We start from the raw sequence: 23,799 nt of genomic DNA on the forward strand, positions 1-23,799 counted from the left end.
TGGAGTGGAAGGATCACTTGAGGCCAAAAGTTCAAAGCCAGCCTGGGCAACATATGAGACACCATCTCTACAAAAAAATTTAAAAATTGCTGGGCATGGTGGCACACACCTCTAATACCAGCTACTTTGGAGGCTGAGGTGAGAGGACTGCTTGAGCCCGGGGTTCCAAGCTGCAGTGAACTATGATTGCACCACTGCACTCCAGCCTACGCAACAGAGCGAAACCCTGTCTCTTTAAAATAAATAAATAAGAACTGAAAAATCTATAAATTACCATTTAGAAGAAAAACTGGATGCCTTTTCTGCTTGTATCACCATACCCTTGAACCTGTATTTTCAAATACTTCCTTTGAAAGTCTCTGAGATTCCAGGAGTTGTGACACCATTGCAAAGCACAGCAAACAATGACCTCACAAGGCTCGTCTCCAGTCTCATTCCTGTCCTGCTCTTTATCTCCCACTGCTGATATATAATTCTTGCAGGCCAGCACCACAGAGATCTTTCTAAAACACAGCTTGCTTAAAATCCCACAAGATTAATCTGAGCTCTTAGCATGGTGAAGACCTGGCCTCTCCCAGGCTGGTCCTCTTGCTCTCACTCTCTTCCCTCTCCATGTCCCCTCTCAGTGTCTCCTCCCCCTTGCCTGTCCCTACACTTCATGCTGCATAGTCCTGTTTATAACTCTCTGTCACCGTACAGTTTCATGTCTATTCCTCTGTATCTTTGTGGAATCCTCTGATTCTTTCTTTTGGGAAGTATTGTCCAACACCAATATTGATAAAGTTAATCATACCCCTTTATTTTGGTGCCTTATTCCACTTTTACTACACTTTTCATACTAGCATGATTTGTTCACACATCTGTCTCCAAAAATGCCCTTTCTTTCTCTATGAAATCTGAGAGGAGACTTCAGGTGGCCTCCACTAACCATCTTGCTTTTATGTCTTTATTCTGTCTACAATTAAAATAAGTTGCATAGAATTGTTTTAAAAATAATAAAGAGAGAAACTCTAAGCCTCCATGGTAGTCACCTGAGTGTCTTTTTTTTTTTTAGATGGAGTCTCACTCTGTCACCCAGGCTGGAGTGCAGTGGCGCAATCTCGGTTCACTGCAACCTCCGCCCCCCAGGGTTCAAGTGATTCTCCTGCCTCAGCCTCCCGGATAGCTGGGATTACAGGCACCCATCACCACGCCCAGCTAATTTTTGTATTTTTATTATTATTATTATTTTTTGAGACGGAGTCTTGCTCTGTCACCAGGCTGGAGTGCAAGTGGTGCCATCTTGGCTCACTGCAACCTCCGCCTCCCAGGTTCAAGCAATTCCCCTGCCTCAGCCTCTCAAGTAGCTGGAACTACAGGCGTGTGCCACCACGCCCGGCTAATTTTTTTTGTATTTTAGTAGAGACAGGGTTTCACCATATTGGCCAGGATGGTCTCAATCTCCTGACCTTGTGATCCGCCTGCCTCAGCCTCCCAAAGTGCTGGGATTACAGGCGTGAGCCACTGCACCAGGCCTAATTTTTGTATTTTTAGTAGAGACAGAGTTTCACCATATTGGCCAGGATAGTCTCAATCTCCTGACTTTGTGATCTGCCTGCCTGCCTCAGCCTCCCAAAGTGCTGGAATTACAGGCATGAGCCACTGCACCAGGCCTAATTTTTGTATTTTTAGTAGAGACGGGGTTTCACCATGCTGGCCAGGCTGGTCTCAAGCTCCTGACTTCACTGATCCACCCTCCTTGGCCTCCCAAAGTGCTGGATTACAGGTGAGCCACCCTGCCCAGCTCTCAGTATCTCTTTAAACTGTACATGTTTTATACATGTACATATATTTCTGTGTATATATTTCACAATAAAGAATAGGAAAAAATTAGATCAAATGTCTAGTATCTTGTAATTTAATCATCACAAGATTTAAAAAGACTATAAATATTTTTAGCAGTTTACAGAAAATGTCTTTAAATTTGTCTTTGTTTTACTTCCACACTGCACTGATCTTTTTTCTTTCTGTTTTTTGAGAGGGAGTCTCGCTCCGTCACCCAGGCTGGAGTGCAGTGGTGCGATCTTGGCTCACCGCAACCTGTGCCTCCCGGGTTCAAGCAATTCTCCTGCTTAAGCCTCCCGAGTAGCTGGGATCGCAGGTGCGTGCCACCATGCCAGGCTAATATTTGTATTTTTTTTTAGTAGAGACGGGGCTTTACCATGTTGGCCAGGCTTGTCTCAAACTCCTGGCCTCAAGTGATCTGCCCGCCTCAGCCTCCCAAAGTGCTGGGATTACAGGTGTGGGCCACTGTGCTTGGCCTACACTGATGTATTTTTAAATTTTTTTTTGTAGAGACAGTGTCTCACTATGTTGCCCAGGCTGGTCTCAAACTCCTAGTCTCAAGTTATTCTCTTGCCTTGGCCTCTCAAAGTGCTGGGATCACAGGCGTGAGCCACAACACATACTGTATAACTAGGTTTTTTTTTAAAAGTATAAGCAGTTTCTCAAGTAAAATGTCATTTCAAAAATGACAAACATCCCTAATGCAAAACTCTAGCAAAATAATTAGAATAAAACCTACTTATGCTCACGTAATATTCATCAGTACGAAATCATTCCTCTTTGTTCCTATCTCTTCAAGGTTATATATCTTCAGGTTTGAAGAGTAGGTTTTACTTGCCCATTTAGCAAACAAAAAATAGGTGATAATGATATCAAGATACCTTATGAACACGGATGCTCATTTTTATCACATAAATTATATGCTCAGTATTCCCAGTCACAAAGGTGGCAAAAATATAAAATGTTCAATAAAATCAAGCCTCTCTAACATCTCATTAAATTCTGAAGCCAGAATATTTCATATTCCAACAATTACTAAGTCTCACAAATTAATAAGAGCCAATTAGATATCTAAAATGCATACTAGCTCCCTACCCCCTGCAATAGTACTACAACATGCTATTTTAGTCTATAAATGTGAATAACATTTTTTTTTTTTTTTTAAACAGAAATGAGGTCTACTCTGTTGTCCAGACTGGTCTCAAACTCCTGATCTCAAGTGATCCACCTACCTCGGCCTCCCAAAGTGCTGGGTTTACAGGTGTGAGCCACCACGCCTGGCCCAATATGAATAAATTTTAATCATAAGACTTATTCACATAAGGCCCAGGTGGTAGCTCATGCCTGTAATACCAGAACTTTGAGAGACTGAGGCAGGAGGATCACTTGAGCTCAGGAGTTCGAGACCAGCCTGGCCAACATGGTGAAACCCTGTTCTCCACTAAAAATACAAAAATTAGCCAGGCGTGGTGGTGCATGCCTGTAGTCCCAGCTACGTGGGAGGCTGAGGCAGGAGAATTACTTGAACCCGGGAGGCAGAGGTTGCAGTGAGTCGAGATTGTGCCACTGCACTCCAGCCTGAGAGACACAGCAAGACCCTGTCTTAAAAAAAAAAAAATTCATCCATATCCATTCAATTCAATATACATTTATACCCAAGGCAAGATGCTAGGAATAATTAGGGCTAGAAAGAAACTGGCAGGAAAATGGGCTATCAAAGTGCACAGATAACAAAAGAAAACGCATCTCATGCCACATGAGAACTATGAGAACACCCTGGGAGCGCTCTGCTTCCAACCTCATGGCTGACAGGACACCCTGTATCACACTCCTGGTAACAACACCTAAAAGGCAAGATAAAACACAAAACATGTTTTTAAAAGCATCACTGAGTTGGCACAACAGTAAGGAAACTACAGGGACCAAAAATAAAGAGAAACCAGAAACCTTGGGCAATAATAAAAGAACTCCACAGCTGGCTTTTGTCCTGAAGGTTTTTGCCCACCTGCATACTTGCTCCCTGGCAGCTGGTGAAGTCTGGCATTAGGAGGTAAAGACTTAAGCTCATTCCATTGTGGAGAGTCCAAGAGGAGATGCCCACAAACGTCCAGGATGCGAAGACCTACAACCTCAATGTAAGGCTAACTATGAAATGAACCCCCCACACAGAAGGGGGCAGTAAGGAACCTACCTTTCTCTATCACTGAGTGGAAGGAGAGACGGCCCCCTAACTATCTGTAACCACTAGACAGCTCTCATGAAAGCGTCATGATCCACAAAGGACAGTAGAAATTGAGCCTAGCTTGTGCCTAGTTACTGACAAAGCAAATGGAAGCCTTTCAGGAAAGGCCTGACTTTATCCAGGTCTCAAAAAATGCCCAGAGGTAAAGTTCCAAGGAAAATGAGCAGCTCATTGTCAAAAACCAAAACACAGAGCAATCAAGGAGCCAGGACTCAACAGTCAGCAGAAGTCACATTCAGATCGAGAAATTATTAGTTGCTGAACATAAAATATGTTTAGTGTGTTTAAAATGTAACCAAAGAGCAACTAAGAAGATTTAAGAACTAACACTTCTTTTTTTTTTTTTTTTTGAGATGAAGTCTCCCTCTTGTCCCCCAGGCTGGAGTGCGATGGCATGATCTCAGCTCACTGCAACCTCCGCCCCCTGGGTTCAAGCGATTCTCCTGCCTCATCCCCGAGTAGTTGGGATTACAGGCGCCTGCCACGACGCCAGGCTAATTTTTGTATTTTTAGTAGAGATGGGGTTTCACCATGTTGGCCAGGCTAGTCTAGAACTCCTGACCTCAGGTGACCCACCCACCTTGGCCTCCCAAAGTACTGGGATTACAGGTGTGAGCCACTGTGCCCGGCCTAAAACTTCTAGAAGTGAAAATTTTAATGAATTTTACAACAGCTTTACTGAGGTATAATTCACATATAATAAACTGCATATATCTAAAGTACATAATTTAATGTTTTGACAAATGTATAAACTATGAAATCAGCACAATCAAGAAAATAAATCCATCCTCTCCCCAAATTTCCTTGTGCCCTTTTGTAATCCCTTCCTCCTATCTCTTTGCCCCCCACTCCTGGTTCTCACATCCACAGGCAAACACTGACCTTCCCTGTTACTAGAGATTGTGTTTTCTAGAATTGTATATGAATGAAACCATAACAGTATTCAGTATGTAATCCTTTGGCTGGCTTCTTTCAGCACAATGATTTTGAGATTCATCCATGTTGTAGCATGTATTAGTAGTTCATTTCTTCTGATTGTTCAGGAATATTCCACTGTGAGGATATACCATAGTCTATTTGTGCATTTATCTGTTAACGAACATTTGGGTTGTTGCCAGATTTTGGCTTCAAGCCAAATCAAACTGCTATGGACATCCATGTACAAGTCTGCACAGATATTTGCTTCCATTTCTCTAAGGTAAATATTTAAGAGTAGAGTTGTTGGGTCATACAGTAGATTTATGTTTAAGTTTCAAACTACCAAATTATTTTCCAGATTATACCATTTTACATTCCCACGAGCAATACATAAGAGTTCCAATTTCTCCCTTTCCTCACCAACACTTGTTATGATCAGTCTTTTTAACATTAGACATTCTAATAGGTGTGTAATGCCACTTCATGGTGGTTTTAATTTGTATTTTCCTAAAGACTAATGATGGTGAACACCTTTCCATGTGCTTGACATTCATATATTTTATTTGGGGAAGCACCTGTTCAATCTTTCACCTGTTTTTCTTTTTTTTTTTTTTTGAGACAGAGTCTCACTCTGTTGCCCAGGCTAGAGTGCAGTGGCGCGATCTCAGCCCACTGCAACCTCTGCCTCCCGAGTTCAAGTGATTCTCCTGCCTCCCAAGTAGTTGGGATTACAGGCGTGCACAACCATGCTGGGCTAATTTTTGTATTTTTAGTAGAGACAGGGTTTTGCCATGTTGGCCAGGCTGGTCTCGAACTCCTGACTTCAAGTTAACCACCCGCCTCAGCCTCCCAAAGTGCTGGGATTACAGGCATGAGCCATTGAGCTCAGCCTACTTCTTTTTTGAATTGGGTTGTTTTCTTATTATTAAGCTTTGGGAGTTCTTTATATATTCTGCATCTGAATCCTTTATCAGGTACATGATTTGCTAGTATTTTTCCTAGACTATGTCATACCTTTGAAAATAATAATAATAAAAGCACCTTTTATGTATTAAATAGACAGACACAGCTGAAGACAAAATTCACTAACTGAAAGATTAATCTTAGGACAGTATCCAGAATATAGTACAAAGAGACCAAAAAAGAGAATATATAAAAAAGAAATTAAGAGATAAGGAGAATAAAATGAAAGATGAAGGTCTAATAAGAGTTCCAAAAGAAGAAAACAGAAAGAATGCAGAAGATAAAATACTTCTTGAGATAACAGAGAATGTTCCAGAACTGTTGACAGATGCCAATCCTCAGAATCAGTAAATTCAACAAAGCCCAATTGGGAAATTAAAAGAAATTCACACCTGGCTCTGCTCACAAGGGAGGATTAATCCCAATTTCATTAAATTCCAAAACTCCACTAATTGACAGTAAAGGGATTTTTGACATCAAATAATATAAAACCACAAAAGCGGGACTAACAGCAGTGCACACAACACAGATGTTTGGAAGTTGGCAAAAGAACAGACGAGAAATAACTGACCTAGTACATCTGAGACAAACCTCAAGCCAGAAGGAGTAAAACTGGATAAACACTCCAGTTACAGCACAGAATCTTCAAAGTTTCAGGAACTGACAACACCATGTACCTCTGGAAAGGGGAATAAAATGTAGGGACTGAAAATAAGGCAGACTGAGTGAACAATATTTAAGAGGCAGTTAAATCCCTATCTACTCCCCAACTCCATGCTCCTAGGTGACTCCCTCTATCCTCTCCTGGCATAAGTCTAAAAGTTTTTCTCTAGACAGTTGAAGTGTTATCTGGCCTAGGAGATGATAGGCACAGTTGAGTCTTGGGCACCATATGGAAAACGGTGCCTGGGTGACTACGTTAGCAATGAATGCTTCTGGAAATAAACATCACATTTATGGTCAGTTGATCTGACAAAGGTGTCAGGCAATTCAGTGGGAGAGAGAATAGTCTTTTCACCAAATGGTGCTGGGATAACTGGATATTTACATGGAAAAACATTAATTTGAATCCTTTAACTCACACTATACACAAAAATTAACTTAAAATTGATCATAGAACTACATGTAAGAGCTAAAACTATAAAGCTCTTAGAAGAAAACACAGGAGGGTAGGATCAATTGGTCTTGGCAACTTACTGGATATCCTAGAATAAAGCAAAAACTGACTCAGATTTTAAACCTGCTTGGCTGAGAAGACAGGAAAAAATTCTTCCAGGATACCTAAGTCGAATGTGTCTTTCCTCTTTGCTGATCTGGCTCTGAATCCTTTCACTGTAGCAACTCAAGAGAACTCTATGCTTAGTCCTGAGTGGTCCTAGCAAACCACGGAACCTGGGGACATCTTGGAAGCTTCAACACAGGCATATATAATGAGAACAAATCAATTTGCCTTTACAGCATAATGACAAACCAGCACAGTAGTATTAACCTGACTTGCTGGCCTACAATTTTCAGAGAGCAGAACTTCCCCGGCTTCTTAGTTCAGCAGCTGCTGATGGACATCAATCACACCAACTCAGCATCCTGCCCTTCTCTTCCAATCCACACTCCCTCCTTTCCTCACAGCTCTCCTTAATCTGTCCTTAGATGTCTCAGCCCAGAAGTTAGAAGGCTTATTAACATGTCATTATTCTATAACCAAGGTATACACAGAAACATTTTGGGGGAAGATGTTTTTCATATCTTAAAATGCACGTAAAACTGCTCTGTAGACAATAAAGTGTTTTACAAGGTAACGTATTATTAAGCTTAAAAGGTAGATGTGTAAGCCATAAAATACAGTAACATCTTTGATGTGATGCTTCCAATCCTAAATTATTCCTCTAGAGGAGCTCTCATACCTTCCTCTAATTACAAGCCACATAAAGGATAAAAACACATTTTTAACTTTGGTTTCAGGTTTCAATTTTGTTTATCTTGAAATATACACATTATCTCCTTATTAACTTGATGAAGAAACAACTTCATCAAGGAAAAGGTCTCATCACATCAAAACTGGTCTACCCAATTTATCATACCTTTGGAATGCTTTCCTTTTGAGTCTCTTCCATATATTATATCATATATAACACACCTCACTTCTTCAACACACGGCCTATTCAATGTATCTATTTAATCTTCCCTGAAGTTCAGGTCATGGTAATTCTTTCTTCCTTTCTTTCATTTATTATTATTTTTTTTTTTTGGAGACAGAGTCTCGCTCTGTCACCCAGGCTGGAGCGCAGTGGTGCAATCTCAGCTCACTGCAACCTCTGTCTCCTGGGTTCAGGCGATTCTCCTGCCTCAGCCAGGAGATTACAGCTGGGATTACAGGCACCTGCCATCATGCCAAGCTAATTTTTGTATCTTTAGTAGAGAGAGTGTTTCACCATGTTGGCCAGACTGGTCTAGAACTCCTGACCTCAGGTGATCCGCCTACCTTGGCCTCCCAAAGTGCTGGGATTACAGGAGCTAGCCACCGTGCCCGTCCCATGGTAAATCTTAGAACTCAAAAAGATCTTCAACATTCTGTTAGACAAACAAGCTATAAATGCTTGCTAAAGTGTAACCTGGATGTTCCCAAGCTTGGCATGGCAACATAGTCACATGGGGAGTTTTCTAGGCCCCACTCCAGATTTACTGAATGAAAATTTCTACCAGTGGCGTGTGTGCATCTATTTCTTAAGACGTCCTAAAGCAGATCCGCCTGGAAGAACTCTGTAGAGGCTCTTGATGTGCAGTGGACAAATCTCTACTCCAATGACAGAAGGCAGGAATGTGAAGAGGGAGAATCTATAATCTTAACAACAGGAATATTTCTCCCTGAGTGGCAGAAGGTTTATGATATTGAAACCAAAGAGAAGAAAATATAATCTAGTATACCACATGGCTCTGCAGTGGATAATACCTGCAAAATCTAAAATAATGAAACTACTAAATGGTTTTCAACTTTATAACCAATCTACAGACAAAGCACAAAAGGTTTATAGTTAGATAACAATATACAAACATTGTCAACCTTTACAACATGAAAGTCTGGTACAGCTGCAAGAGCTGGAAGGAAGGAAGGAAGGAAGGAAGGGAGGAAGGGAAGGAGGGAGGGAGGGAGGGGCCTAATATTATCATTTTACAAAGAGCAAGGTCCAGAGAGATACTGTTTAAAGTTGATAGTACAAATAAACAGAGATTTAAGTATATGAGGTAGGGTCACAAATATAGCCAATAAAAGAACTAGCAATTCAATAATAAGTTGGGAAGTAGAGAGGTGAAATAACTTGCTCAAATTCAGCTCATTAGAAAGCTCCGAGGCCAGTGGGCTAAACATGGGCCAGTCACACTCTAGATTCCATGCACTTTACCAGTATTCTCACCATGCCCAGCCCTGTGTGAGGAAGGAACTTGCCTAAGCTTAGATGCCTAGTTAGTGTTACAGCCAGAAAAATAAACTCAATCAGGCTGGGCGCGATGGCTCATGCCTGTAATCCCAGAACTTTGGGAGGCCGAGGTGGGCAGATCACAAGGTCAGGAGATTGAGACCATCTTGGCTAACACAGTGAAACCCCATCTCTACTAAAAATACAAAAAATTAGCCAGGCGTGGCGGTGTGCACCTGTAGTCCCAGCTGCTGGGGAGGCTGAGGCAGGAGAATGGCTTGAATCCGGGAGGCGGAGCTTGCAGTGAGCCCAGATCAGGCCACTGCACTCCAGCCTGGGCGACAGAGCGAGACTCTGTCTCAAAAAAAAAAAAAAAGAAACTCAATCTCTAGTCTTAAAATTACTTGTTACAGTTATCTTCAAATTTTCAGAAAAGACCACATTAAAAATGTCCCTATTTGGTTCATTCTTTCAACATACACCAACATTTCGGGTTTTTTTGAGATGGAGTCTCACTCTCTTGCCCAGGCTGGAGTGCAGTGGCACAATCTCGGCTCATTGCAACCTCTGCCTCCTGGGTTCATGTGATTCTCCTGTCTCAGCCTCCTGAGTAGCTGGGACTACAGGTGCATGCCACCACGACCAGCTAATTTTTGTATTTTTAGTAGAGATAGGGTTTCACCATATTGATCAGACTGGTCTCGAACTCCTGACCTCAGGTGATCCACCGACCTTGGCCTCCCAAAGTGCCAGGATTACAGGTGTGAGCCACCATGCCCAGCCAACACCAACATTTCTTACAAAGAGCTCCTCCACAGCTCCCCTCACCTATGATCAGCGTTCCATCTATTCTCCAAGTCTATACCACAATGATGGACGAAGACACTGCAACCCACCATCCACTGTGTCTGTCAAAACCTGACAGAGGATCCAGAACCAACATTGAAGATGCAAAGCAAGTCAGCCTACTCAACTCTTAGTCTACAAGCTAAGACCATAGCCCATCTGCCGCCACAGAGATGCTGTGTTTACGTGCACAGAGGCACCCACTGCCTGCTCCAGGAGAGGACATGGCAGCAGCATGTGAAGGGCAGGTGGAGGGCTGCTCCAAAGGAGACATGATCTGATTCATGGACCATTATGTGAATAGGTAACACCACTCAGTGACTGCTGCTTTATAATTTCATATAATATTTTGAAATATTCAATAGAAATGACAATATCTACCCCAAAAATAATTATTTAAAAATAAGTTATAACCCAAACTCATTACTACCGGTACAAAGCAATTAAAAAAAAAAAAAAACAGGGTCTTACTCTGTTGACAAGGCTGAAGTGTAGTGGTATAATCATGACTCACGGCAGCCTCAAACTCCCGGGCTCAAGTCATCATCCCGCCTCAGCCTCCTGAGTAGCTGGGACTACAGGCGGATGCTACCACATCTGACTTTTTTTTTTTTTGAGATGGAATTTCGCTCGTTGTCCAGGCTGGAGTGCAATGGTGCGATCTTGGCTCACTCCAACCTCTGCCTCCTGGGTTCAAGCGATTCTCCTGCCTCAGCCTCCCGAATAGCTGGGATTACAGGAGCCCACCACCACACCCAGCTAATTTTTTTGTATTTTTAGTAGAAACAGGGTTTCACCATATTGGCCAGCCTGGTCTTGAACTCCTGACCTCAGGGGATCTGCCCGCCTCGGCCTCCCAAAATGCTGGGATTACAGGCATGAGCCACCACGCCTGGCCACATCTGACTTTTTTTTTTTTTTTTGGACACAGAGTCTCACTCTGTTGCCCAAGCTGGAGTACAGTGGTGCGATCTTGGCTCACTGCAACCTCTGCCTCCCAGGTTCCAGCAATTCTCCTGCCTCAGCCTCCCGAGTAGCTGGGACTACAGGCGCATGCCACCATGCCTGGCTACTTTTTGTATTTTTTTGTAGAGATGGGGTTTCACCAGATTGGCCAAGCTGGTCTCAACTCCTGACCTCGTGATCTGTGCACCTCGGTCTCCCAAAGTGCTAGGATTACATGTGTGAGCCACACACCTGGCCTCATCTGATTAATTTTTTAAAACCTTTTATAGACAGAGGGTCTCACCATCTTGCTCCAGCTGATCTCAAACTCCTGCCCTCACGTGATCCTCCCACCTTGGCCTCCCAAAGTGCTGAGATTACAGGTGTAACCCACTGCACCTAGCCATCAATTTTTAAAATTCAATTTAATTCACTATCACTTACCCCATTTTCAGTACGTTTTTCTCCAGGTACATTTATTACATTTCTCTGAGTTCGTTGCTCTTGGGTCTGACGGCCACCTAAAGAAATGAAAGAATCAAACTCACCAAAAGGCGTATTAGAAAAAAGTAATATTCTCCCATTTCTTCATGTATTCAAATATTTATTGAACACAAGTGTAAAATACCAGGCTGAGAAATTCAAGACTTTAGTACAGTTGAAAAAATGGTCTTACAATTAATCTTTTATATATAAAGTTGTTCAGGCTGCGCTCAGTGGCTCACACCTATAATCCCAGCACTTTGGGAGGCCAAAGCAGGAAGATAGCTTGAGCCCATGAGTTCTAGACCAGCCTCAGCAACATGAGGAGACTTTGTCTCCACAATAAATATTTTAAAATTAGCCGGGTATGGTGGTGCACCCTGTAGTCTCAGCTACTTGGGGGGCTGAGGCGGGAGAATGACTTGAGTGAGAGGGGTCGAGGCTGCAGTAAGCCAGGATTGGGCTACTGCACAATCTTGCTCTGTTGCACTACAGCCTGGGCAACAGAGCAAGACCCTGTTTAAAAAAAATAAATTAAAAATAAATGAAATAAAGTGTTTAAATGAAATCTTTTCTTTTTACATTCTATCTCAGAATCTTGAAATTGACTTGTTATCAAAAGGCTTTTAACACTTAAAAATGGAGAAGATGGTAAATTTTATGTGTATTTATCTCAATTAAAAATAAAAATTTGGGGCTGGGCGAGGTGGCTCACGTCTGTATTCCCAGCACTTTGGGAGGTGCTGGGATTCTCCCAAGGTGGGAGGATCACTCGAGTTCAGGAATTCAAGACCAGCCTGGGCAACGTGGCGAAAATCTGTCTCTACAAAAAAAAAAAAAAAAAAATACAGAAAGTAGCGAGGCATGGTGACATGTGCCTCATGTGCCTGTAGTCCCAGCCACTCACGAGGCTGAGAATAGCTTGAGCCTAGGAGGTAGAGACTGCAGTGAACCATGATCGCACCATTGCACTCCAGCCCAGGTGACAGTGAGACCCTGTCTCAAAAATAAAATAAAGATAAAAATTTGGCATTCATATTACCAAGAGGGGAAAAAAAAAGAAAAAAAATTTCAAAAAGGTATTTGCGGCCAGGCATGGTGGCTCACGCCTGTAATCCCAGCACTTTGGAAGGCTGAGGCGGACAGGCTGCTTGAAGCCAGGAGTTTGAGACCAGCCTGCCCAAATGGCAAAACCCTGTCTCTAGTAAAATTACAAAAATTACCCAGGCGTGGTGGTGCACACCTGTAATCCCAGCTAACTAGGAGGCTGAGGCAGGAGAATTGCTTGAACCTGGGAGGCGGAGGTTGCAGTGAGCTGAGATAGCACCACTGCACACCAGCCTGGGCGACAGAGTGAGACTCTGTCTCAAAAAAAACCAAAACTAAAAGCAAAAAAAAAATCCAAAAGGCATTTGCATTTTAGGGCCAGGCATGGTGGCTCATGCCTGCAATCCCTGCACTTTCAGAGGCCAAGGCAGGAGGATCACTTGAGACCAGGAGTTCAAGACCAGCCTGGGCAACAGCGTGAAATCCTATCTTTACCAAAAATACAAAAAATTAGCTGGGCGTGGTGGCACACGCCTGTGGTCCCAGCTACTTGGAAGGCTGAAGTGGGAGGATCACTTGAGCCCAGGAGGCAGAGGTTGCAGTGAGCCAAGATCACGCCACTGCACTCCAGCCTGGGTAACAAGTGAAACCCTATCTCAAAAAAAAAAAAAAAAAAAAAAAAAAAAGACATTCACTGAGATGGGGGCTGGACGTGGTGGCTCATGCCTGTAATCCCAGCACTTTGGGAGGCCAAGGCGGGCAGATCATGAGGTCAGGAGATTGAGACCATCCTGGCCAACATGGTGAAACCCCATCTCTACTAAAAATACAAAAAATTAGCCCGGCATGGTGGTGCACACCTGTAGTCCCAGCTACTTGGGAGGCTGAGACAGGGGAATTGCTTGAACCCGGGAGGCGGAGGTTGCAGCCAAGATTGGGCCACTGCACTACAGCCTGGCGACAGAGTGAGACTCTGTCTCTAAAAAAAAAAAAGAAAGGAAAAGAAAAAAAGAATATTAGTAAGTTGAAGGGAGAAGTTTAGTGAGCAAAAGCAAAACAAAACACGAGACAGCATCCAATAAGCTACTCTCTATGCCACCCTTTTAGGCAAAGGTAAAGGGGCAGAGGGTAGAGTGTTACAGGTGGGGAAGATGGAATTCTGAGTCGGGGCATGAAAGAGAGAGTGAATGTACAGCTCCTGGGCTCATGCAATCCTCTCACCTCAGCCTCCCAAAGTGCTGGGATTACAGGCATGAGCCACCATACTCAGCCCGTTTCCAAACTTTATAAAGTGAGAAAAAAATAACCACTCTCCTCAGGACATTAAGGATTATGCACATATTAATAAGTAAAAGGCAAGACTTTTTATTTAAGTATAGATAAGTGAGGGAGGGTATAGGTGTCTGAAGAACTCAGGTAGAGAGTTAAAATAAATCCTTAGCACTAAAGCAGCACTTCGACTGTCAGCTAGTCTAATCCTCCTCTTCAGGTGGATGTTCCCAGAGAGGACGGACCCTGGTCTAAGGTAAAAGTAGATGAAGAGTTGAGCCCGGAGCCTTGGTGTCCTGGCTCCAGATGTAATGGTGTATTCTAAAAGACAGCCTTATGCTACGGAAAGATGATTTTAAAGTAGATAGTAGCTCAATCAAGGGCAAATTTTCCTTTACTATAAAATACAAATAAAGGGGATAAATTGCAATAAAGAAATATTATTTTTACAAAGGATTGTCCTTTTATTTGCTTGAGTTCATTTTTTTAAATATCAGAAGTAATCCATAATCACTGTTAATTAACAAGTTAAAGGTTTTTTTGTTTTGTTTTGTTTTTGTTGTTGTTTTTGAAACACAGTCTCGCTCTGTCGCCCAGGCTGGAGTGCAGTGGCGCGATCTCAGCTCACTGCAAGCTCTGCCTCCTGGGTTCACACCATTCTCCTGCCTCAGCCTCCTGAGTAGCTGGGACTACAGGCGCCTGCCACCACACCCGGCTAATTTTTTGGTATTTTTAGTAGAGACGGGATTTCATCATGTTAGCCAGGATGGTCTCGATCTCCTGACCTCGTGATCCAACCTCCTTGGCCTCCCACAGTGCTGGGATTACAGGCATGAGCCACCGCGCCCGGCCAAAGGTCTTTTAACTGTACAGTGTATACGTGTTCAAAAAAATATCCTTATTTTCTTTAAATTTTAATTCAAAAATATGTAGTATATTCCCATGGTTCAAAAATCAAGAAGAACAAAGAGGTATACAATCAACAACCCTCCCTCCTCTGTTCTACAGCCACTTTTCCCTTCCCCCCCAGGCCAACAACATCCCCAGTTGCGTAGATATCTTTCCAAAACTGCTTTATACATATACACATACAAACAGATAGATATGCACATTACTCTTTGCTCATCTTTCCACAAAAGAAGACTAAGTGTTCACATTCTTTTGCACCATGCTTAATTCATGTAACATGTTTAGGAGATGGTCTGGGTCAGGGCACAGAGGTTCTTCATTATTTACAGCTGCAGAGCATTCTGCTGTGTAGATGGACCCTAATTTATTTAGCTCAACTCTCCTGGTGGGCATTTAGGTTGTTCCTACCAGCAATGCTCAGTGAATAACCCTGTTTATATATCATTTTGTATGTGCCAGGGCACAGCTTTAGGATAAATTCTCAGAAATGAAACTGCTGGGTAAAAGGTTTTATGTTTTGTAAGTTTAACAGCCATTGCCAAATTTCCTTCTATAGAAGGTGCCAACCGCCTCCCACAGCAATGCAGAAGACTGCCTGTTTCTCAGAATCCTTGTCAACACTGTGCTATTAACTGTTTTAATCTTTGTCAATGTGACAGTTAAAATATAGTATTTCAAGATAGTTTTCTCTGCATGTCTTTTATTAGTAATAAGGTGAATATCTTCATATATCCTAGGGCCATGTATATTCCTTTTCTGTGAACTGTGTGTGTATATATTTTTTCTATTATTCTACTAAGCTTTTTTTTTTTGAGATGGAGTTTCACTCTTGTTGCCCAGGCTGGAGTGCAATGGCGCGATCTCGGCCACTGCAACCTCTGCCTCCCAGGTTCAAGTGATTCTCCTATCTCGGCCCCCCGAGTAGCTGGGATTACAGATGCATGCCACCAAGCCTGGCTAATTTTTGTATTTTTAGTAGAGATGGGGTTTCACCATGTTGGCCAGGCTGGTCTCGAACTCTTGACATCAGGTAATCCACCCCACTTGGCCTCCCAAAGTGCTGGGATTATAGGTGGGAACCAGCACGCCTAGCCAAGTTTTTTTCTTATCAAATTTTAGGAATTCTTTACATGTAAAGAGAATTAGCCCTTTGCAATATGAGCTACAAATGCTACTTCCCAGTTTATAATTTATCTTTTGACTTTTTTTTTAGATGTTATTGCCATGCAGCTATTTTTGGTTTTGTTTTATTTATATGTATTTCCTGAGACGGAGTCTCGCTCTGTCCCCCAGGCTGGAGTACAGTGGCCTGATCTTGGCTCACTACAACCTCTGCCTCCCAGGTTCAAGCGATTCTTCTGCCTCAGCCTCCTGAGTAGCTGGGATTATAGGCGCACACCACCACAGCGGGCTAATTTTTAGCAGAGATGGGGTTTTACCACGTTGGCCAGGCTGGTCACAAACTCCTGACCTCAAGTGATCTGCCTGCCTTGGCCTCCCAAAATGCTGGGATTATAGGCGTGAGCCACCATACCCAGCCTATTTTTATTTTTTGAGACAGGGTCTCTCTCTGTTGCCCTGGCTGGCTGGAGGGCAGTGGCACAATCATGGCTCACTGCAGCCTTCACCTCCTGGGCTCAATCGATCCTCCCACCTCAGCCTCCCAAGTAGCTGAGACTACAGGGCATCCACCAACACAACCAGCTATTTAGTATTTTCTGTAGAGATGGGGTTTTGCCATGCTTCCCGGGATGGTCTCAAACTACTTGGCTCAAGTGATCTGCCTGCCTCAGCCTTTCAAAGTGCTGAAATTACAAGCCTGAGCCACTGCACCCAGGCTTTGTTTTAAATAATTCATTTATCAGTCTTCTCTTTTTATGTTTTAGTGTTACACTTACAAAGGCCTTGTTCACTTCAAAAATAAAAGATCTTCCAGAACTTTCTTCTAGTATTTTCATGGTTTTATATATTTTTAAAATCTAGATGTTTGACCAATCTGATATTTACCAAAAACAATCCCTTTAGCGTGGCGGTGGGTGCCTGTAATCCCAACTACTCGGGAGGCTGAAGCACGAGAATCGCTTGCACCCAGGAGGCAGAGGTTGCAGTGAGCTGAGATTGTGCCACTGTACTCCAGCCTGGGTGACAGAGTGAGACTCCACCTCAAAACAAAACAAAACAAAAATCCCTTTAAACACCAAGTCCCTTTATATGTCTGAGTACGTTGTTTAATTAACTTAGAGTCCTGAGAAGGAAAGAAGGGTTGGTGCCTAAAAAGTGTGATGTAATTGGCTGGGCACAGTGGCTGACACCTATAATCCCAGAACTCTGGGAGGCTGAGGTGGGCAAATCACTTGAGGTCAAGAGTTCGAGACCAGCCTGGCCAACATGGTGAAACCCCATCTCTATTAAAAATACAAAAATTAGCTCGGTGTGGTGGTGCACACCTGTAGTCCCAGCTACTTGGGAGGCTAAGGCAGGAGAATCCCTTGAACCCCGGAGGTGGAGGTTGCAGGGAGCCGAGATTGCGCCACTGTACTCCAGCCTAGGCGACAGAGTGAGACTCTGTCTCAAAAAAAAAAAAAAAAAAAAAAGTGCCGTAATGGTAAACAACACTAACAGAAGCCAAAGAAACATGAGATACCAACTTTCCCTCTAGCCACTTGAAAGTGCAGGGCCGGGTGTGTGTGAATAATTTAATATTTATTCCTATTTTTCTTAAATTAACTTTCCTAGCAAAAATTAACAAATGAGGAAGAAAGCAGTTATCTACCTTGTTCACTGTTCTCAGTTGGGGAGTCCTCGTGTCGGAGGAAAAATTTCACTTCTTCCCTCCGTGGACCCCATTTCTGAAGATGTTCATACATCATATGATCAAAGGGTATGGGACGTTCTAGGAAAAAGACCACATCTTTTTTACTCCAGAATTAAAATGACTCCAACCAAAAGTAAATTTTTTAAAAAACTTAAATGAATGTATATATGCACACATGTATGTCTACATGTTACAATTCAAAGATATTACAAGCACTGAATTTCAACATTACCGAGTAAAAGCAAGAATATGAATGGGAAATAATTTAGGCAACAGATAAACACAAAAAGTATCCACGAAAGCAATTTTGCAACATTAAATAGGGAACACTGAAACATGCCTTTTACAAAACTTATTTATCACAAAGCATTGTGTCTCCCGTTCGTTTGTTTGTTTGGTTTGAGATGGGGTTTTGCTCTTGTTGCCAAGGCTGGAGTGCAGTGGCACCATCTTGGCTCACTGCAACCTCCGCTTCTGGGTTCAAGAGATGCTCCTGCCTCAGCCTCCCAAGTAGCTGAAATCACAGGCATTCACCACCGTGCCCAGCTAATTTTTTGTATTTAGTAGAGAGAGGGTTTCACCATGTTAGCCAGGCTGGTCTCAAACTCCTGACCCCAGGTGATCCACCCGCCTTGGCCTCCTAAAGTGCTGGGATTATAGGCGTGAGCCATCACACCCAGCCTTTTTTTTTTTTTGAGACAGAGTTTTGCTCTTATCACTTAGGCTGGAGTGCCATCTCGGCTCACTACAACCTCTGCCTCCAGGGTTCGAGATTCTCCTGCCTCAGCCTCCTGAGTAGCTGGGATTATAGGTGCCCACCACCACGACCAGCTAATTTTTGTGTTTTTAGGAGAGACGGGGTTTTACCATGTTGGCTAGGCTGGTCTTGGCCTCTTGGCCTCCTGGCCTGAGGTGATCCACCCGCCTTGGCCTCCCAAAGTGCTGGGATTACAGGTGTGAGCCACTATGCTCAGCCTCTCATTCTTGAAAGAAACATAAATTGACCAGGCCATGTTATTTCTTAAAATGTCAGGCGTGGCAATCAGAGGTACGAAGGCTGGACAGGGCACTTCCTGGCAACTCAGGCAACATTATTGTGAATGTTTGTCAGTACCAAGTTAATAAAAATTAAATCCTATATAACTAAATGTATTTCAAATGTTTTTTTAAAAATCAAAGCTTACTCACAATCTCTCACTCCTTTACTTTTTTTGAGACAAGGTCTTTGCTCTGCCACCCAGGCTGGAGTGCAGTGGTATGATCTCAGTTCACTGCAACCTCCACCTCCTGGGCTCAAGCGATCCTCCCACCTCAGCCTCCCAAGTTAGCTGAAACTATAGGCATATGCCACCATGCCTGGATAATTTTTGTATTTTTTGTAGAGATGGGGTTTTTGCCATGTTGCCTGGGCTAGTATTGAACTGCTGGGCTCAAGCAATCTGCCTGCCTCAGCCTCCCAAAGTGCTGGGATTACAGGTGTAAGCCACTGTACCTGGCCAGTATCTAACCAATTACTTGAGAAGAGCACTAACTCAGTTGTTGAATTTAAAAGAACACTTTTATATGTATAATGCAGTCCATTTTCCTTCTCTGTGAACTGTCTCAGGTATTATGCCTGTTTTTCAAAAATCTGGGTTGTGGCTGGGTGGGGTGACTCACGCCTGTAATTCTAGCACTTTGGGAGGCCAAGGTGGGCAGATCGCCGGAGGTCAGGAGTTCCAGACCAGCCTGGCCAACTTAGTGAAACCCTGTCTCTACTAAAAATATAAAAATTAGCCAGGCATGGTGGCAGGTACCTGTAGTCCCAGCTACTCAGGAGGCTGAGGCAGAAGAATCACTTGAACCCAGGAGGCGGAGGTCGCAGTGAGCCGAGATCGCACCATTACACTGCAGCCTGAGCAACAAGAGAGAAAACTCTGTCTCAAAAAAAAAAAAAAAAAAAAAAAAAAAAGCTGGTCATGGTGGTGCATGCCTGTGGTCCCAGCTACTCAGGAGGCTGAGGTGGGAGGATCGCTTGAGCCAACACACCTGGCTAATTTTTTGTATTTTTAGTAGAGATGGGGTTTCATCATGTTGGTCAGGTTGGTCTCGAACTCCCGACCTCAGGTGATCCACCCACCTCGACCTCCCAAAGTGCTGGGATTATGGGCGTGAGCCACCTCGCCTGGCCTACACCCAGCTAATTTTTTGAATTTTTTGTAGACAGGGTTCACCATGTTGGCCAGGCTGGTCTTGAATTCCTGAACTCAAGTGATCCACCTGCCTCGGCTACCCAAAGTGCTGGGATTACAAAACTAATCTTTTACATAATCAAGATGTTTATATCAGGTTGGGCGTGGTGGTTCACGCCTGTAATCCCAACACTTTGGGAGGCTAAGGCAGGTGGACCACCTGAGGTTAGGAGTTCAAGACCAGCCTGGACAACATGGTGAAACCCCATCTCTACTAAAAATACAAAAATTAGCCCGGCGTGGTGGTGCATGCCTGTGGTTCCAGCTACTCGGGAGGCTGAGGCAGAGAACTGCTTGAACCCAGGAGGTGGAGGTTGTGGAGAGCTGAGATCGTGCTACTTCACTCCATGCACTCCAGCCTGGGTGACAGAGTGAGACTCTGTCTCAAAAAAGAAAGTTCATATCAGCTCACGTGCTCTATCAAGAAGCACTGAAAAGCTGGCATATAAAAAAAAAAAAAACCCTAGGGACTGGGCGTGGTGGCTTACACCTGAATCCCAGCACTTTGGGAGGCAAGAGTATCATTTGAGCCTAAGAGTTCAAGACCAGTCTGGGAAACACAGTGAGACTTAATTGCTACTTTTTTTTTTTTTTTTGAGACAGAGTCTCCCTGTGTTGCCCAGGCTGAAGTGCAGTGGCGCGATCTCGGCTCACTGCAAGCTCCACCTCCCGGGTTTTACGCCATTCTCCTGCCTCAGCCTCCCGAATAGCTGGGACTACAGGTGTGCACCACCTACGCCCCGCTAATTTTATTTTTAGTAGAGACGGGGTTTCACTGTGTTAGCCAGGATGGTCTCGATTTCCTGACCTCGTGATCCGCCCACCATGGCCTCCCAAAGTGCTGGGATTACAGGCGTGAGCCGCCGCACCCAGCCTCCTTTTTTTTTAATTAGCCGGGTGTGGTGGCACACATCCATAGTCCCAGAGACTAGAGAGGCTGAAGCAGGAGGATTGCTTGAGCCCAGGAGGCTGAAGCTGCAGTAAGCCATGACTGCACAATGCACTCCAGCCTGGGTGACAGAGCAAGACCCTGTCTCAAAAAGAGAAAAATGAAAAAAAAAAAAGATTAAAAATGCCAGAATGATCTGGGGGATAGATTGGTTAACAGATTTCAGCCAATTCTGTTTTTAGTCTCACCATTTTCAAAAGTATTAACACCTGCAATTTCTTAAACTTCCGTAGCTTCTTTGGCATGAGTCAGACTTACTGTTACCTTAGATTTTAGCTTTTTGGGGTCTGCTAAGTCATTAACCACCCATCCATCTGTGTTGAACATTCCAAAATATTACAATGCTATCACATCCTGTTCTTCAACCTTGTAGCTTTAAGCTATTTTATCCCTTTTCATTGTAATTTTAGTGTAATTTCAGGAAAGAACAAAGACTGATACGGATGCATGTATGGTTTATTCACACCACTTAAGCAGAAGTCCATGATACTTTTAGTCTATAAAGTAGCATTTCTCATTAGCCAGGCATGACAGTGCACATCTGTAATTGCAGCTACTCAGGAAGCTGAGATGGAAGGATCCCTTTAGCCCAGGAGTTTGAGGCTACGACTGCCACTGCGCTCAAGCCTGGATGACAGAGCAAGACCCTGTCTTAATACAATCAAAGCAAAAAAAAAAAAAAAAGTTTCTCCTCTGTGAGTCTACAGAAACCTAGAGTTCTGTAAGATGTCACTAAGGGCTTCATGAGATATTATAACTGAAAAAAATTAGCATTTTTGAACTTCATACAGAACATGATATTAGCATTTAGAGTGACAGACAACGGCCAAGCAGCCCTGTCAGCAACGTCAACAGTGGTCTCTCAGCCCCGAATGGCTGTGTGCAGGACCACGTTCCTTTGATAAAGTTCATTCTCAATCAGGAGTTGGTAGATGGTGAGAGTATTGCAGACAGGAGAGGATGGTGGGCTGATGGCATTAGCTTCTCCCTCCAGAAACATCTTCCCCAACACCTCTTTATATGCTAATGACTGATTTATAGGAACAAACAAGCTCTAGCTCTGAAATAGGAATCTTGGAATTTTTCATTCTACTGAGAGAATATTTATACCTCATGAGCTGATTCCCTGGCTCTGCTATTGTTAACACTTAAAAATACACATTGGGTAGGTTAAAAGTGAACTGTACTGTGTATTTCTGAAAATTTTTTTTTTTTTTTTTGAGATGGAGTCTCACTCTGTCGCCCAGGCTGGAGTGCACTAGCATGATCTCGGCTCACTGCAACCTCCGCCTCCCGGGTTCAAGCGATTCTCCTGCCTCAGCCTCCCGAGTAGCTGGGATTACAGGCATGCACCACCACACCCAGCTATTTTTGTATTTAGTAGAGATGGGGTTTCACCACGTTGACCAGGCTGGTCTCAAACTCCTGACCTCAAGTGATCTCCCCACCTCAGCCTCCCAAAGTGCTGAAATTATAGGTGTGAACCACCGTGTCCGGCCAATTTTTTATTTTTTGAGATGGAGTCTTACTGTGTCGCGCCCAGGCTAGAGTACAGTGGCGCCATCTTGGCTTATATAACCTCTGTCTCCCGGGTTCAAGCGATTCTCCTGCCTCAGCCTCCTGAGTAGCTGGGATTACAGGTGTGCACTACCACGCCCGGCTAACTTTTGTGTTTTTAGTAGAGACAGAGTTTCACCATGTCGGCCAGGCTGGTCTCAAACCACTGACCTCAAATAATCCACCCACCTCAGCCTCCCAAAGTGCTGAGATTACAGGTGTGGGCCACTGTGCCCAGCCTGCAGTTCTTGCTTAGTTATTAATTATGTCTTCCTGCTTTATATTTTATCAGTGTTTATGTCTTAACAAACATGTCCGACAGTTTTTGAAGATGAGGTGTAAGATAAAGAGGAGAACTCTAGACTTATACCCACATTCAAAAGAAATGAAGGCCGGGCCCGGTGGCTCACGTCCATAACCCCAGCACTTTGGGAGGCCGAGGCAGGCATATCACTTGAGGTCAAGAGTTCCAGACCAGCCTGGCCAACATGGTAAAACCCTGTCTCTACTAAAAATAAAAAAATTAGCTGGGCATGGTGGCAGGCGCCTATAATCCCAGCTACTTGGGAGGCTGAGGCAGGAGAATTGCTTGAATCAGGAAGGCAGAGGTTGCAGTGAGCCAAGATGGCACCACTACACTCCAGCCTGGGATACAGAGTGAGACCCTGTCTCCAAAAAAAAAAAAAGAAATGAAAACACGTCCACACAAACTTTTGTCCATGAATGTTCACAGGAGATTTATTCATAAGAACCAAAAACGTAAACAATCTGCTATGGTCTGAATGTTTGTGTTCCCCTAAAATTCATATGTTGAAACTGAATCCCCAATGTGGTAATATTAGGAGGTGGGGTCTTTGAGAAGTGATTAGGTCATGAGAGCTCTATCTTCATAAATGGGTTTAGTGCCCCTACAAAAGAGGCCCAAGACACGGTGGCCCACGGCTGTAATCCCAGCACTTTGGGAGGCCAAGGCAGGTGGATCGCTTGAGCTCAGGAGTTTGAGGTCAGCCTCGGCAACATGGCAAAACCCCATCTTTACTAAAAGTGCAGAAAACTAGCCTGGGAGGTGGAGGTTGCAGTGAGCCAAGATGGTACCACTGCACTCCAGCCTGCGTGACAGAATGAGACCTTGTCTCAAAAATAAACAGGCTGGGCGTGGGTGGCTCACGCCTGTGATCCCAGCACTTTGGGAAGCCAAGGCAAGCGGATCACTTGAGGTCAGGAGTTGGAGACCCGCCTGGTAAACATGGCGAAACCCCATCTCTACAAGAAATACACAAAAATTAGCCGGGTATGATGGCGTGCCTGTAATACAGCTATAAACTTGTGTTTATACTTAAGATTTATAACTCTAAATCTTCAGTGCAACCAAAGAATTTGATGTCAAG

General features: G+C 43.7%; 1 protein-coding gene across 5 annotated transcripts in view; it reads right to left on the reverse strand.

Moving 5' to 3' along the window:
* PPP1R13B (protein phosphatase 1 regulatory subunit 13B) overlaps positions 1 to 23,799 on the reverse strand; it is a 113,584-nt gene that overhangs the window by 33,237 nt on the left and 56,548 nt on the right. For all 5 annotated transcript variants that reach the window (XM_055361674.2, XM_004055747.5, XM_055361677.2 and 2 more), the window contains exons 3-4: positions 17,633 to 17,752; positions 11,596 to 11,672 (exon numbers count right to left, since the gene is read on the reverse strand). In XM_055361674.2, the coding sequence (XP_055217649.2) occupies positions 11,596 to 11,672; positions 17,633 to 17,752 (197 nt within the window). The remainder of the gene's footprint in view (positions 1 to 11,595; positions 11,673 to 17,632; positions 17,753 to 23,799) is intronic.

The sequence above is a fragment of the Gorilla gorilla genome, chromosome 15 (genome assembly GCF_029281585.2).
Source record: "Gorilla gorilla gorilla isolate KB3781 chromosome 15, NHGRI_mGorGor1-v2.1_pri, whole genome shotgun sequence".
Lineage (NCBI taxonomy): Eukaryota > Metazoa > Chordata > Mammalia > Primates > Hominidae > Gorilla > Gorilla gorilla.